Here is a 17,185-nt window from a genome sequence, read left to right as displayed (position 1 = left end):
GAGCTTTAAAATGATATCCATCAAGCCATAGTTATATTGTATTACACAGGGCGACTTTTTGTCAAAGTCAGCAGCTGCATTCAGCATAATGGAGCTGCTGACACTGGGGAAAGTGTCGTCCTGTGTAATACAATATAACTATGGCTTGATGGATATCATTTTAAAGCTCTCTTTCTCCTCTTTCTGACGACACCTAAATCGTTGCCCTACACCTTTTAGTTTTCTCTATTTTCGTGATCGAAATCGCGGTCGCGGCAATTTCAATCGCGAAAATAGCGAAAACTAAAAGACGTAGGGTGGTGGTTTATATATCATTGGAAAGAGGAGAAAGAGAGCTTTAAAATGATATGCATCTTTCCATAGTTTCTGCACTGCTCGGAGTCCCTTTAATAAACAGCCTGTCTTTAACTCTGGAGTTATTTTAAGGATTGGAGAGTTAATTTAAAGACAGAAGAGTTAACTTTAGGCTTGCCTGAGGTAAAATGTTTCCTGAATACTACATGCCTTATCACCATGGTAACAACTCTAGAAGAGTTATTAAAGACAGGAGATAAGTTTAGTGAATTGAGGCCAATTGCCCCTCCCGCAACCTCCGCTCCTCCCAAGAAATTCTCCTGGCCTCTAAGCTGATCACCTCCTCTCATGCTCGCATCCAGGACTTTAAACGAGCATCATCCCTTATCTGGAACTCTCTTCCACAGCCTGTACGTCATGCTCCAAACCTGGACATCTTCAAACGCACTCTTAAAACACACCTTTTCAGACAAGCTTATAACATTCTATAGCCCTTATTTACTTATTTGACACAATGTAATCAGAGGCAAAGGGTTACTGCCTCATCCATCCTCCACCCCCTTACCTAGTGTGTCCTCCACTACCCATTAGATTGTTTACTGTTTTTGTCACAATATTTGTGCTGCTTGGAACTCTGTTTTACAATTTGTTAGTATATCTATGTTCCCCTTGTCATCTTATTGTGCTTTGTAAAGCGCTGCGGAATATGTTGGCGTTATATAAATAAAAAATAATAATAATAATACCCACGTTATTCGGTTTAGTGCAGTTTAGTGAATATATCTCATAGTCAGCAATTCACCAAACAATTTTATTAAAGAGGAACTGTAACGACAAAACGTCCCCTGGGGGGTACTCACCTCGGGTGGGGGAAGCCCCCGGATCCTAATGAGGCTTCCCACGCCGTCCTCCGTCCCTCAGGGGTCTCGCTGCAGCCCTCCGTGCAGCGGTAACGTCAATATTTACCTTCCCGGCTCCTGCGCAGGCGCTCTGACAGCTGTCGGCTCCGAAGTAGGCGGAAATACCCGATCGCCGTCGGGTCTGCTCTACTGCGCAGGCGCAAGTTTCCGGCGCCTGCGCAGTAGAGCGGACTCGACGGAGATCGGGTATTTCCGTCTATTTCCGTGCCGAAAGCAGCCACAGCGCCCCCGCTGGAGCCAGCAAAGGTAAATATTGAAGTCACAGTCGGGCCTGTCGCCGGCTGTTCGGAGGGCTGCAGCGAAACCCCCGTGGGACAGAGGACGGCGTGGGAAGCCTCATTAGGATCCGGAGGCTTCCCCCACCTGATGTGAGTACCCCCCAGGGGAAGTTTTTCATGTTACAGAGTCTCTTTAATGAAATTCAGACAAGCTCAGGTCATGAAATAGTGCCGCAAGGATGACCACAAAGGGGCATGAGCACCTTTACTGCACCTGTATACACTGAGTGGCCAAACAATTAGAGACACCCCCTAATAATGAGTTGGTTCACCTTTAGCTCTGATCACAGCCAATATTCTTCTCGACATAGACTGAACAAGATGCTGATATCATTGCTGAGGAATGTTGGCCCATGCTGACATAATGGCAGCTCCAAATTGGATCAGATTGGATAATGGCGTTTATAAGCTTTGAAGTGTTCTTTCGACTTTGTCCCACAAATTCTCAATTAGATTGAGGTCAGGGGACTGAGGTGGCCATGGAAGCAGGTTCAATTCTGATATTACTCAAACCAAATTGAGACCGATCGACCACGGTGGCAAAGTGCAAGATCACTTTAAAGCTTGGAAATGCTACCATCCAATCTGACCCAACTTAGAGCTGCCATTAGGTCAGCATGGGCCAACATTCTTCAGCAACCGTATCAGCATCTTGTTGAGTCCATGCAGAGAAGAATATAGTCTGTGATCAGAGCTAAAGGAGGACCAACTTGTTATTAGAAGTGGTCTCTAATTTTTTGAGCATTCAGTGTATGTGAAGCTAAGCCAACACTTGCCTCTCATTTTTAAACTGTTCTTAATTGTTTTATACTATTGGGTGCTGCCTGATTTTTCAGTTTAAGGTAGGTGGAACAATATTCTATGGGCCTTAAAGGGAACCTGAAGTGAGAGGGATATGGAGGCTGCCATATTTATTTAATATTAAACAATGCAGATTACCTGGTAGTCGTGCTGACCCTCAGTCTCTAATACTATTAGCCATAGACCCTAAACAAGCATGCAGATCAGGTGTTACTGGCTGAAGTGTGACTTTAGCAGGTGCATGCTTGTTTCAGATGTGTGGTTCAGACACTAATGCAGCCAGAGAGATCAGCAGGACCGCCAGGCAACTGGTATTGTTTAAGGAAATAAATATGGCAGCCTTCATATCCCTCTCACTACATGTGTTCTTTATTCACTGCCTAAATGGTAGCAGAAAAAAAGGACGCTGGCTGAGGGTGGAAGAAAAGGGCCCCACCATAGACTTTAATGTAATTATCGTTAATACGGTGAAAAAAGCAGAAAAATTGCGCCACGATAAATATTGTTAACAACATTAGAACATTAAAGTTTTTGAAGTATGTTATCGTTTAAGAAGCTTGCAATGTCATCGTTTTTGTCATATTATTTCATTTGTATGTACAGATTTTACGTTATCAACGATATTATTGTTTCTATGTGGAAAAGGGTGTTGCTGCAGAGTGAGGGTTAGGGTTAGGCAACACCAGGGGGGTTGGTTAGGGTTAGAGAACCACCAGGGGGATGGTTAGGGTTAGGCACCACCCGGGTGCCGGTTAGTTTTAGGTAACACCAGGTGAGGTGGTTAGGGGTAGGCACCACCAGGGGGGTGGTTAGGGTTAGACACCACTGGGGGGTGGTTAGGCTTAGGCACCACCAGGGGGGTGGTTAGGGTTAGGCACCACCAGGGGGGGTGGTTAGGGTTAGGCACCACCCGGGTGCCGGTTAGTTTTAGACAACACCAGGTGGTGTGGTTAAGGTTAGGCACCACTGGGGGGATGGTTAGGGTTAGACACCACTGGGGGGGTGGTTAGGCTTAGGCACCACCAGGGGGGTGGTTAGGGTTAGGCACCACCAGGGGGGGTGGTTAGGGTTAGGCACCACCCGAGTGCCGGTTAGTTTTAGACAACACCAGGTGGGGTGGTTAGGGTTAGGCACCACCAGGGGGATGGTTAGGGTTAGGCACCACCGGGGGGGGGGGGGTGGTTAGGGTTAGGCACCACCAGGGGGGTGGTTAGGGTTAGGCGCCACCAGGGGAGTGATTTGTTTTAGGCACCACCAGGAGAGGGAGAGTTCTGTGTGAGAGTGGGGTTGGGTTAAGCTGTGTTGTTGCATTGCGTAACGATTTTTTACATTAATATCTTTTCGTTATTATTTCCCTTCTTTTTTTACAACTGTATTTATCGTTAACCAAGTTTGACAACAATGTTTAACGTTATCAGATTTAGTTATCCACCGGCGCCATTTCTTTATCCAGGCCCTTTTTTCACTGCGCCCTTTTTTCATGCCTAAATTAATCAGCAATCTTATCAAATGTACTCTTTCTTTGAGTTTATGAGAGGCAACTTAGGTTAAGGTGCTTTTGTTTAACTCACAAGGCCGTGGTGAACGTTTTGTGAAGAAGTGATACTTCCTAAAACAACAACATCCTGAGCTGGGAAGTGGCCACAATGATGTGTCCCTGCCTGGGCTGCTGTTCAGGTGACATCTCTCTGGCTGTTTAATGTGATTTACGTGCTAGAAGGGAACATGGCTCCTCACTTCCTTCCTGTCTCAGGGCCGTCTGACACTAAACATGCAGCCGTCTTGAGGAAGTTGGAGGTTTTCTCACTTCTTCAATAGGTATCAGGTTAAATGTGAGTGTTCTTCTTTTCCATTGCATCCGATGTGAGTCAGGTCCACTTCCTACAAGAGCTGCTTTTAGGTTTTGTGTAAACAGCAGTTCAGTTTTTCTGTGACATGCTAATCTGCAAACTCTCCACCATGAAACATCAGGCTCAGTCCCCCACTGGTCATCCTGTCTGCAAATCCAATGGTGGCCACACATGTTACAATTTTTCTGTTCAATTTTACCCAAGATCAATTAAAACAAATCGGTTGTAACTACAAAAAAATGAATAGTTTTTTTGTTCATTTTTTGTTTTTGAGTGAGAAATCCATCTAATTTCCTGTTTTTGTTGATTTTTTGAGATTAAACATGTTAGAAAAATTCAGACCAACTTTACTAAGAATTGTATGGTGTGTGGATTGTCAAATTGTATTCAACCAGAATAACTTGTATAGAACTGTTAAGTAGATACCAAGTGATGGATGTGTGGAGTTATGAAAGAGTTTATATGTACAGTACATAATGGAAAGATGGAAAGAGTATGGTATGTAGTGTGAAAATAATATACAACAAATCCAGGCAACCGGAAGTCTCCACTAACCGGCATGCTTTTGACCTGGTTTTGAGGCCTTTAAAATACTTACTGAGCCTCCAGCGGCGTGTAGCAGCCTTCCTGCAGCACCTAGCAACCTCCTAGCGGCTTCCGGCGTCCATGCAGTTGGCGTGTCACCTGACCCAATGCAGGTCAGGTGACATGTTGGCTTGTGTGCTTTTTTTTTTTGTAGAATTGTCAAAGTATGTAACTGTATCATGCATTAAGTGTTTGCAGCAAAATAAAGTGTAGTGAATGCAGTCATAAGTAGCAATGGGGTGTTCAGTGGATAAAAAAAAAAAAAGACCAGTGGAACAGCCACTAGGTCACATGGGCTACCATTTAGCAAAAACGAGGGTTCATTTGCAATTAGTTAAATTTTTGCGCCGGAATGCGGAATTCTGCGGAAATTCACAAAATTCCGCTGCAATGTAATGGCGCCGGAATTTAGCGCTGGCGGAATTCCGGCGGAACAGAATTTGCTCTTTCCGATCATAGTGTAGAACTAAGTACGGAAGGGGGGTCCCTGACAAAGGCAATCTAAGGGGAGGAGAGATGGAAACACTACGTAGGGCTGTAGAATAAATATTCAGTAGAGAATGACTGTGTAGTGGGGGTGGGTAAGGCCTCTTGAAGAGGTGTGTTTTAGGGCTTGCTTGAATTTGTTGAAGGAGGGGGCAAGTCTAATAGGTTATGTATTTCCTCACGTGGTTTTTGGTGTCCAAAAAGATGCTATTGGTTGTCCAAGCCATGCCTAGCTTTGTCCACTGCCCAGGGATAGAATGTGGGATGGATAGATGGATAGTTGAACGTGGTCCTTGTTTGCATTTCATAAGTTTCGTTTTTCATTCTGACTAGGATGTCCCTACAAAAATAAATCGCTATTTGCCATTAGTGATGACAGCTCACCTGCATAGGAGAACAGCTCAGCTGCGAACAGCTATGGGCCTGTACTGCTTCCAGGTCACTGCCTCTTAGTAGTACGCATAGGCTGGCTTTGCGTGTCCTTGATTGCGCGCCTGTGATTGTGCTTTGCACATCTATGTGACATCACAAAGCGTGCCCGGCCACAGGCACCCAATCAAGGACACTCACCGCTGGGCCAGGGTATGTGTACTACTGAACGTGTCCGGGGCAGGGCATGTGTACTACTGACCGCGTCAGGGCCAGGGCATGCAGAATACTGAGAGACAGCGACCTGGACGTAGTACAGGGCCATAACTGTTCGCAGGCGAGCTGTTCGCCTACATCACTATTTGCCATTAGTTACTTTTGTTACATTTGTTACTTTTTGAAGTGTGAACTACTGCAGTACATTCAGGGCTGGATTCCTAGGGGCAGCAAAGGTATAAATCCAGCCTTCAGTACATTTACGCTGAATATTTATGCAAGCTCCAAGTTTGACTTAGCTTTGGTAAAACTGAAATGATCTTATCAGGGAACACTGAGTGAGTGTCAGTGTCCTATAGGTAGTGACGTAGCAATAGGGGGATACAGAGGGTGTGACTACACCAGCGCGCCTAAAACCGTGGGGCCCTCCTCCTCTTGCATTAGTTTTTTATTGGTGCTCTAGTGGTAATGGCTACCTTTATCTGTGCCTTGAATAATTATGATAATTATTAACAAACCATCCCTTTTCCTCTGCTTACACCTCCCTCACGAACAGGTTAATTCATTAACCTTATTGCGCTGACAAAGCTGAAATTAATTCTTACTGTGGAAGGTAATAATTTAGCGCAACTTAATTCTACTGCACGGTTGCTACACGCGGTACTGGCAGCATAGCATGTGCTCCTTAGTAACGGCTGATCTTTCTAAATGCCACGCGATGGTGACATAGTAGTGGCTGCGCTAATGAAGTGTCGCAGTTGCGATATGACTCTATCGTGTGGCATTTATAAAGTACTAGTAGACCTAAGCCCGTTTAAAAATGGGCTCTAGGTCTGTGTTGAAACCCCGCCTTCCTCTCCTCCCCTCCCTTCCCTCTCATCCTCCCCTGTGACCGCCGCCACCGCCACACAGTCACCATGCATGCGCGCGCCCACCCGCCGCACGCGTGCACACACGCCCGCTCCCTTTGGCTCAGTCCTCCCTCAGCTCTCCTCAGTCTCTGCGTCCCTCCCTGCACATGCGCAGTTGCGCAAAACACCACACACACACACACACACACACACACACACACACACACACACACACACACACACACACACACACACACACACACAGAGGAAGTGCAGGGATGGGACACAGAGACAAAGGGGTTTTACTATAGAGGATGGCCGCAATGCTGTCAGTACCACGCAGTGGAATTAATTACCTGTGTCAGCGTGATAAGGTTCCAACCTGACAGTGCTTTGGAGAACCGGTTTTGTTAATTTGTGTACAATGGCATAACTACATTGTGCCCTCCTCCCCCTAGAGATATCTGTTTGCCGGAGCCACCCCCTCATTTAGCAGCTAACCTCCATGATGGGAGGCCCAGGCGGCCCACCACTGTAAACTTACTGCAGAGTGGCAGCAGAGCATTATACATTACCTACGACTACCAGTACGGAAATCCTCCTTTCTCCTTTTCGGTGTTGACGTGCCACACAGCTAAACACCATGCGGCCTCTGTAGCAGGAGCGACCCTGCATCGCCTCTCTTTCATGGATGACTCCCTTGGACATTAGCTTCTCTTATTCATGTATAGGTCCCCACTTGCAGCCTCCTCTTTCATATGTATCAACCTCTTTTTATGTTCAGGTTCCGCCTTGGGCCACATCCACCCAAGGCCCGGGCCTTTGAGGCCTTTCCAGAAATCCAGCCCTGCCTGTTTGTATACTGCCATTATTACACATACAGCACTGGGGGAGCCCATGGCTCTGTAGCTACAACACTGCATATGGTCTTCTCACAAAGAACACTCAGAACAGATAGGGACCACAGCTTTATGGCAATGTGTTTTTATTATGGTATTAGTCTAGTGAGTCATAAAGCATAGTATAGATATTATACCCATTCTTCTAGCCTGTGGCATGCACAGGAAGCAGCAGGTCTTTTGGACAGGAAAGATGATATGCTGGAACAGAGTGGGGCTCTGACTGTTAAAGGGGCATCTCTAAATAGCTCAAGAAGGGAAGTCTGACCACTTTTATGGTTTCAATGATTTATGAGGTATATGCCAAGCATCACTGCGTGTTTCACATGAAATGAAACCTATTGGCTTCCTCCTGCTGTAAAGAGAGTTATATTGAAAAGTGGAACTGATTCAGCTCAGGTCAGTGACAGTTATAGACTGCAGATTGCTCTCATGCAAATAGTGTCAACTCTAGAGACTCCAAATTCTATCATGATTTATATGCTGGCTTTCTTACAGTGGTGAAACTACAATTCATGGAGCCTATCAGCGAAACTTTTTGAAACTTTAAATTTTATTGAATTACAACCTAAGGCCAGTTTCACACTGCAAACTGGCGGTGCGGCAGCTGCGCCGCACCCCACCGCCAAAAAGAAGCCTTCGGGGTATACCGCGTAGTAACGCAGTATTCCCTATCTGGCACTGGATCAAGCAGAAAGTGACGCACGCTTGCAGTCACTTCCTGCTTCGGAGTTTGCGGAAGTGTACGGAAGCGTATTGTAAAAATACCCTTCCGTGCATTTTGTGAGGTGCGTAAAAAAACCGCACCGCCCCAGTGTGAAAAGGCTCTTAAAGGGTTTCTGTGGGGGGTTGTGAAAAGAAAAACGGACACTTACCTGGGGCTTCTACCAGCCCCCTGCAGCTGTCATGTGCCCGCACTGTCCTCCACAATCTGCCTTCCCCGCCGCTGTCACCGGTCAATTATTCTTATAACTAGAAGAATACAACTGCAGCTGCACGGCTGTGGCTGCGCGCGTCCTCGCTCCTGATCGCGTCTCTGGGAGCGTACTGCGCAGGAGCAGTACGATATTGCGCTTGCACGGTAAGCTCCCAGAGAAGCGATTGGGAGCGAGGACTAGTTAGACAAATACTTGACTGGTGACGGCAGCGGGGAACGGCAGATCGTAGAGGACGGTGCTGGCAGATGACAGCTGCAAGGGGACAGTAGAAGCCCCAGGTAAGTGTCGATTTTTCCTTTCAAAACCCTCCACAGAACCCCTTTAAGGTGTGTGCACACACACACACGATTGTCATGCACATGGGGGACGGACATACTTTCTGAGCACCGTATCGCGGTGTGGAGAAGCTACAGCTTTGCATCATGTTTTTTTTCCTATGAAGGGGTGAGGAGGGATGACATTGTGGCTCCCAGCAAAAATATTCAGGAGGAGATTTGTGATCGGTTGAGATGATCTAGTGATGTACAAGTATCCTCCGGTTAACAAATAAGATGGGGCTGTAGGTTTGTTATTAACCAGAATCTGTCCATAAGTTAAAACACTGTGCCATCTCTGTCCCCTCTATCTCCTCTATGCCTTTCGTGCCATCTTTGTTCCCCTCTGTTCCCCCCGTGCCTTCAGTGTCCCCCACTGTCCCCCCACTGTGTCACCCCTGTGCCCTAAGGCACCTTGTTTGCCCGGTTGCCCTGGTTTAAAAACATTTTTTTTCTTTAATTTCTTTTAAAAAAAAATTCTACGACTACAAGGTGCTTTTGAAAAAAAATGTACTCGTTCCAATAGAGTCAAATTTAGCATTTTTGATCAATTTGTATCAGCCAATTGTTCGTAAGTTGGGTGTTCATAAACCGAGGTCTATTGTACTGGATTAGCTGTATGTATACACGCTAGGTTCTTGGCAGAGGTCTTTGTGGAGTGAGATGTCACAGCAATGTGTAGATGACATAACTTGCATAACTTTTATAGAGATTCTGCCTACACTCTTTAAATTAGTGAAGGCAGAGTATGCGAGTGATGCTAATATGAGTCTCAATAGTTGCTAATAAAAATCTGTTGCTGGCTACATGTGACAATTCTCATAGGTATATTGAGGTGACATACGTCACACTAAGAGAGTCAACTGCCTGATATGCCCCTTAAAGAGAATCTGTATTGTTAAAATCGCACAAAAGTAAACATACCAGAGTGTTAGGGGACATCTCCTATTACCCTCTGTCACAATTTCGCCGCTCCCCGCCGCATTAAAAGTAGTCAAAAACAGTTTTAAAAAGTTTGTTTATAAACAAACAAAATGGCCACCAAAACAGGAAGTAGATTGATGTACAGTATGTCCACACATAGAAAATACATCCATACACAAGCAGGCTGTATACAGCTTTCCTTTTGAATCTCAAAAGATCATTTGTGTGTTTACCTTCTGTCCCCTGCTTCACTCATGCACTGAAGTGACAGGCTTCCTGCAGACAGCTCTGCCTGTGCCTGTGTTTGTAATTCCTCAGTATGTGTCAGCCAGCTACTTTCACAGCCAGAGGAGGATTTTTATCCAGCTCTCTTCTATCACTGATAAGATAGCAGAGACGCTGCTGGCTTATGTAAATAAAACACACACTGGAGTGTGCATAGAGGAACAGACCAGCACGGAAGAGTTGGCAGCCTTCCAGACACAGGCCGACAAGTCTGACAGGGGAAAGATACATTGATTTATTACAGAGACAGTTATAGTAGAAAGTGCTGCTGTAAGGCAGAGCACATTAGAACAGCTTTAGGAACTTGTAGAATGGTAGAAAAAATGTTGTAATTTTTGGTACAGAGTCTCTTTAAGGTGACCATACATCTGTCAACTTAACGAGCAATTGACCATTTGATTTGATTATTATAATCAAATTGGCTGAAAATCGGTGCCACCAATTTTGGGGGAAAAGGAGTCGTCAGGATATGGAGGAGCTAAGGGCTCGTTTCCACTTGTGCGGCGTGCGTCTCGTAGATGCACGCCAGCACTGAGTGGGTGGGCGGGATCGCAGGCGAATCCCATCAGCCGTGCCATGCATGGCTATGGGAATTGCAGCCTCCGCCGCGAAATTCTGTGGGGGGTTCCGGCCGAATCGCTACCACAAGCGATTCGGCCAGTGGCGCCGTAATCCCCTATGGCAGAGTTTCCCCGCGCGATTTGCCTGCGGGGAAACTCTGCGGATTCGCTGCAGTTTCCGCCACAGTGGAAACGGGCCCTAACTGTTATGAAACTCTGTACTCTATACAATGTTGCAGAAGATGTCAGTGCTATATAAATGCACAATAATAATATGGTAGGACATTAGACTATGACTATGGTATGATTAGATTGTGAGCTCCTCTGAGGACAGTCAGAAAAGGGGGACATAGGAAAGAGTGTGATGCGTAGGAGGAGGGGGGGGGGGATAAAGAGGTAGAGGCACAAAACAGAGAGCCTGGTGGGAGAGGAGAAATGGTAGGAAGAACTCTTACCAGGACTGCAGACATCACCAGTACTGTTTGGCAGGGACTTGCTGTTAAAAGAAGCCACTTAAATTTGGAAAGAGTTAAGGGTCATGAGGAAGACAACAGGGTGGGAGGGGGAGATGGGAAAAGAGATATTACCTGCAGTCAAGCTAATCTAAATTGTCTGGAGCTTGCTTCTCTGCTCACTACAGAAGTCGGCTGTCAACACCTGTATTACTGGCTTCTGCAACAGCAGACTGCCCTGTATTATTGATTAATTACTCTGATCAGGATAAATAATAAATAGACTAGGGCACTCAGGTATTACAGCAGCCAGTGCACATGGCTACTAATGACGGGAAACTTCTGAAGCACTAAACACATCCTGTCACCTCTCCCTGCTAATATCCCAGCTGCAGCACAGCAATCATTTTCTCTACTCACCCTGCTGCTCTGCACATTCACTGACTGCAGGCTGTGTGTAGCGAGTGAGGAGACACATTGCCCATGGGACAGGAAGGGGGAGGGGTGCTACATATAGTGATAGAAGTAGTACAGTCCCCTGCACTGCCTGTTGCTGTTTTTCCGAATGTTGCCCGAACTATGAGAAAAGGTCCCAGCTGGAAGAACACAGTGTCTGAGCACCACAGCAGCACCCCTAGCCATGGCTACACCTGGTGCTGTGAGCACCTGCAGCCCTATGGTTGGTACGCCACTGCTCCCTGGTGCCCTGTGCATGAATACTTTACCTGTCGGTGTCCGCCGCTGGCTCTATCTCCACACTCTTCCTCACCCCAGTTGGTTGCCAGTAAAGTGGGCACATGTGTAACGATGGGGGCAATGAGGCAACATCACTTTTCATCATGCTGAACTCAACCTGAATCGGCCTGCGGTGTATGTGCAGCTGACAGATCTCTCTCCCATTAGATACATTCAGAGAGAGATCTGTCTCTGAGGCCTGGTGAACACCAAAAACCGCTAGCAGATCCGCAAAATGCTAGCAGATTTTGAAACGCTTTTTCCTATTTTTCTATGGCGTTTTGCTAGCGTTTTGCGGATTGCTGCAGCGGATTTCAGTATAGTACATTTCATATATTGTTACAGTAAAGCTGTTACTGAACAGCTTCTGTAACAAAAACGCCGGCAAAACCGCTCTGAACAGGCGTTTTTCAGAGCGGTTTGCGTTTTTCCTATACTTAACATTGAGGCAGAAACGCATCCGAAATCCAAAAAATGACTCACCCCGGCATTTTTCGTTTCTGCAAAACGCCTCCCGCTCTGGTGTGCACCACCCCATTGAGATACATTGACCAAGCGGATCCGCAGCCGCAAGCGGCTGCAGAAACGCTGAAAAAGCCGCTCGGTGTGCACCAGCCCTAAGTTGAATCTGCCCATCATTGTTAGATGTATAGCCACCTTTACTGTAAGTATGAAAATACATCTGTATAGTATGAATGTTTTTACCTGAAGATTTTCATACAAGGAACCATTTATTGTATAGTGAGGTGGGTAGAAGGTAGAAATGAAGTACGAGATGTTTAGTATGACTTTTTTTCTCTTTGTGTTTTGTAGTTGCTGTCCTTTTCAGCATCTTTGCTGTGACTATCCAGCACTTGGCAGTTATTCACTGTTATTTAACAACAAACTATAAAAAGAAGGTAGGCCTGGAGATTGGAACGGAGGTTAGTACAAAGATCCTGTCTTATATATTTCTAATGTTTTGTTGTTTCAAATCAACAAATAAAACATGAAGATTTAAAGAGACACTGAAGCGAAAAAAAATTATAATATTATGATTTGTATGTGTAGTACAGCTATTATTATTATTATTATTTTTTATTTATATAGCGCCAACATCTTCCGTAGCGCTGTACATAGTACAAACAAATAATGGGGAACAAATATACATAAGAAATACAAGACACTGTACAGTCATGACATTGAATAGAGTAAATACAGATACATACATAGTTGATATGTAGTTGGTACATATACATATGTTAAAATTACAGCAGTATGAGAAACACTAGGAGGAGGTCCCTGCCCTTGCGAGCTTACAATCTAGAGGGTAGTGGGTAGGAAACAAAGGGGAAGGAAACACAAGGATTAGTGGGTGAGCCAGTGTGCCTTCAGTGCTGCCTATAGCAAATTATAGGCTTGTCTGAACAGGTGTGTTTTCAGAGTACGTTTGAAGGTTTCCAGACTCGTGGCATGACGAACCGGTTGAGGGAGAGAGTTCCAAAGGAGAGGGACCGCCCGTGAGAAGTCTTGGATGCGAGAGTGAGAGGAGGTGACTAGGCTGGAGGACAAAAGGGTCTCCTGTGAGGAACGGAGGGTCCGAGCGGGGAGGTATCTGGAGATTAAAGAGGAAATGTATGGAGGCGATAGCTTGTGTAGAGCTTTGTATGCAAGTGTGAGAAGTTTAAACTGGATCCTTTGGGCAACTGGTAACCAATGGAGGGATTGGCAGAGAGGGGCTGCCTCAGAGGATCTAGAAGAGAGGTGGATGAGACGGGCCGCAGAGTTTAGTAGGGATTGGAGAGGTGCCAATCTGCTTTTTGGTAGACCACAGAGTAGGGTGTTGCAGTAGTCAAGACGGGAGATGATTAGGGCATGCACAAGCATTTTAGTTGCTTCTTGTGAAAGGAAGGGACGGATTCTGGAAATGTTTTTGAGATGGAAGTAGCAGGAGGTAGTTAAAGTGTTAATATGTGGTTTAAAGGAGAGCTCAGAGTCCAGAGTTACCCCTAGGCAACGAGCTTTGGGGGTTGATGCTTTTGGGGTGTTCTCTACATTGATTGTGACAGTGGGAGGTGGAACAGAGAGCGAAGGTGGAAATATTACAATCTCCGTTTTGCTCATATTGAGTTTAAGGAAGCGGGATGACATAAATGTAGATACAGCGGATAGACATTCGGGGATTTTTGATAGTAGTGTGGAGAGGTCTGGGGCAGAACAATAAATTTGGGTGTCAAGCTAAGAAATAAAACATTAAGATCAGATACATCAGTCTAATTGTTTCCAGTAAAGGAAGAGTTAAGAAACTCCAGTTGTTATCTCTATGCAAAAAAGCAATTAAGCTCTACAAGACTTGCAAAGTTGTGGAGAGGGCTGTTATCTGACTTTTATTATCTCAAGTGTTATTGAACTAATTACTTTTCTTCTGGCAGAGGAGAGTTCATTAGTTCACAGACTGCTCTGAAAGAATCATTTTGAATGCTGAGTGTTGTGTAATCTGCACATATTATAGAATTGTTTAAAGTTAGAAAAAACACTATATACCTGAAAATAAAAATATGAGAATATTTTCTTTGCTGCTAAACTTCTAGTAATCATTCATAGTACACAACCAATTCATTATATCATATTTTTTTTTCGCTTCAGTGTCTCTTGCGAAAATCTGAAAATTTAAAATACATATACAAATAAGAAGAAGTACGTTTCTCCCGGAGTTAAATGAGCCATAAATTATGTTGCTGTCACTTACAGTAAGTAGTAGAAATCTGACATTACCGACAGATTTTGGATTAGCTCATCTTCTCATAGGGGGTTCTTAGGGTTTTCTTTATTTTTAAAAGCACTTAGTGAATGGCAGTTGCTCCATCCAACTGCCAAAAAAGTGTATGGTGAGCAGGGAGGCTGGACAGCATCATTGTATAAATATTTTCCAGGGAATGTTGAGAATCCCCCATGAAGAGATGGACTAACCCAAAACCTGTCGGTAATGTCAGATTTCTGCTACCTACTGTAAGTGACAGCAACATAGGGGAAAAGTCATTTAGGACTCATTTTACTCTGGAAGAAACGTACTTCTTATTTGTATGTGTTTTAAATTTTAGGATTTTTGCGACACTTCCTCTTTAAATAGCTATGCTGCGCAGCTCAAAGGAGTAGAAATTCAATTACTTCACCATCTTGCTTCACAGTTTTAATTGTCAAAAGAGTGAAGTTATGCTTTAACCCTTTAGCATTTTCAAACAAAATATTTTGTTTGAAGATGCTGCACTCATTTTAACCTCAGCTGGCAGAACTCGTTGTTCTGCCTACTAAGGTTATGCAAAGTGGAAGGTTATCCAGTTATGCAGATGTGGAAGTGACGTCATTGGTCACTTCCTGCATGTGAAGTGTACCGCATGGGTACTGTCCGCAGACACTCTCCTCTCTCCAGGCGCCGCGGATCTGAGGTGTGTGAGTAAAACAAAAGTCCTCGACTTTTCCAAAGAGGCTGTCCCCTCCCGCCTGTGATATCATTCTGCTGAAGAGGTCCGTATATTTGATTTGCCCCCCCCCCCCCTCCTTCTTCAGGCTATTTTTTACAATTCAGTGCTCGGCAGCTTTAACAGCTCGCTGCAGAGCCATACAACTTAGCACACAAATGGATCCACCCCTTTTCTGCCCACCAACAGAAATTTCTGTTGGTGGGCTCTCACTGCTTCAGACTTTGTTCTTATTTTATTTTAAATAAAAATGTGTATTTTTTTTATTTCCCCCTATCCCCTCCCTCCCCCGATGTCCATTCAGGGCAATCCTCTCTCATAGGCATCAGCCTAAGCCTATGAGAGGGGGTCATGTAGTGAGCTGCTCCAGTGGACAGCCAAGTGACAGGGCTGTCCCCAGTACAGCGCTGCATTAGATCACAGCACTGTACAACGAAAATAAATTGCCATTTCTTTTCATTTCGGTCTACTAGCGGCGATCGCTGCTGGCAGACTGTTGACAGAGCTGAGCTCATTACTCAAGCGGGGATGTGTGCGCGTCTGCGCGATCCCCTGCAATCTCCTCACCCAAGACTTCGGCGATAGGCGGTCCTGGGGGAGCCACGTTGCGGACGCCAATCAGCATTAGGCGGTCACAAGGAGGTTAAAACAGAAGGTATGTGCAATAGTTCAGCTTTAACCTCCTTGCCGGTCCAATTCCTGCCGGGAAGGAGGCAGCGCAGCACTTTTTTTTTATTTTTATATTTTTCAAATCATGTAGCGAGCCCAGGGCTCGCTACATGATAGCCGCTGAGCGGCGGCATCCCCCACCCACTCCGATCGCCTTTGGCGATCAGAGTAAGCAGGAAATCCCGTTCAGAACGGGATTTCCTGCAGGGCTTCCCCGGTCGCCATGGCGACGGGGCGGGACATCGGGATGTCAGAGGGAATCCCGATCCACCCCTCAGCGCTGCCTGGCACTGATTGGCCAGGCTGCGCAGGGGTCTGGGGGGGGGAGGCGGCTCGGCGGGTAGCGGCGGTGATCACGTACCACACGCAGCTAGCAAAGTAGGGAAAAAAATTATGCAAATCAGCCCAGCGGGGCCTGAGAAATCCTCCTGCGCAGGTTACCCCGAGCTGAGCTTGGGATAACCGGCAAGGAGGTTAACTGAACATCTATGGTTATCCACAATGTACTGCTACTGAATATGCAAATTGTCAACAGGCTGTCTGCACGTTGGGTTGATGTGGTTCTGTAAAATTTAAAAGTATAGGTTTGCTATACACCAGCGGTTCTGGATGCAAGCTTGGCTTCAGGGGCATAAAGACATAATTTACATATTCAGTAGCGGTGCATTGTGGGTAACCACAGATGTTAACTAAATTATTGCAAATACCTTCTGTTTTAAAAGAAACCCAGAAACCTTGCAATTGAATGTTTTTTTATTTACCCGGGGCTTGCTCCAGCCCCATAAGCATTGATGCGTCCCTCGCCGTCCTTCCGTTGTCCTCCATTCGGAGTAACTGGCTCAGTCGGCTCCAGTTTGAGTCAGCTGGGGTCTTCTGCGCATGTGCAGACCTAATGCACATGCACAGAAGACCCCAGCTGACAACACTGAGCCAGATACTGGGGCTGATTGCTGCTAAACGAAGGAACGCAGGAGGACGCATCAATGCTTATGGGGCTGGAGGAAGCCCCGGGTAGTCTAGTGTGCCGTCTCTGGTACAGTTTAGGAAGGCAAAACATACTAGACATCCAATACTTTATGGAGATCCAGCAGAGTAAGTATAAAGTAGAATCGTGATAGGAAGGAGATTGCCTAAAAATATCCCAGAGGCGCTTGAGACCCACCCGACTGAGGGTCGTTGTGAAAGGGTGAGTGCCCTATCTTGAGGGTGTGGTGGAGGCTCTCATCTCTGTTGAAGAATCCGACCCTGTCACATTTTTTCCTGCCCAAGGCTTGAGGTTGAATAAGGACTGTGCATTATGA

The 17,185-nt window shown here is 45.7% G+C and overlaps 1 protein-coding gene across 1 annotated transcript in view; it reads left to right on the top strand.

Moving 5' to 3' along the window:
* FLT3 (fms related receptor tyrosine kinase 3) overlaps positions 1-17,185 on the top strand; it is a 175,854-nt gene that overhangs the window by 47,127 nt on the left and 111,542 nt on the right. The window contains exon 2 of the mRNA XM_068267000.1: positions 12,571-12,680. Within this exon, the coding sequence (XP_068123101.1) occupies positions 12,571-12,680 (110 nt within the window). The remainder of the gene's footprint in view (positions 1-12,570; positions 12,681-17,185) is intronic.

This window comes from Hyperolius riggenbachi, chromosome 2 (genome assembly GCF_040937935.1).
Source record: "Hyperolius riggenbachi isolate aHypRig1 chromosome 2, aHypRig1.pri, whole genome shotgun sequence".
Classification (NCBI taxonomy): Eukaryota; Metazoa; Chordata; class Amphibia; order Anura; family Hyperoliidae; genus Hyperolius; species Hyperolius riggenbachi.
Note: the sequence above shows the minus strand (reverse complement) of the source record. Positions and strands in the feature narration are given on the sequence as shown.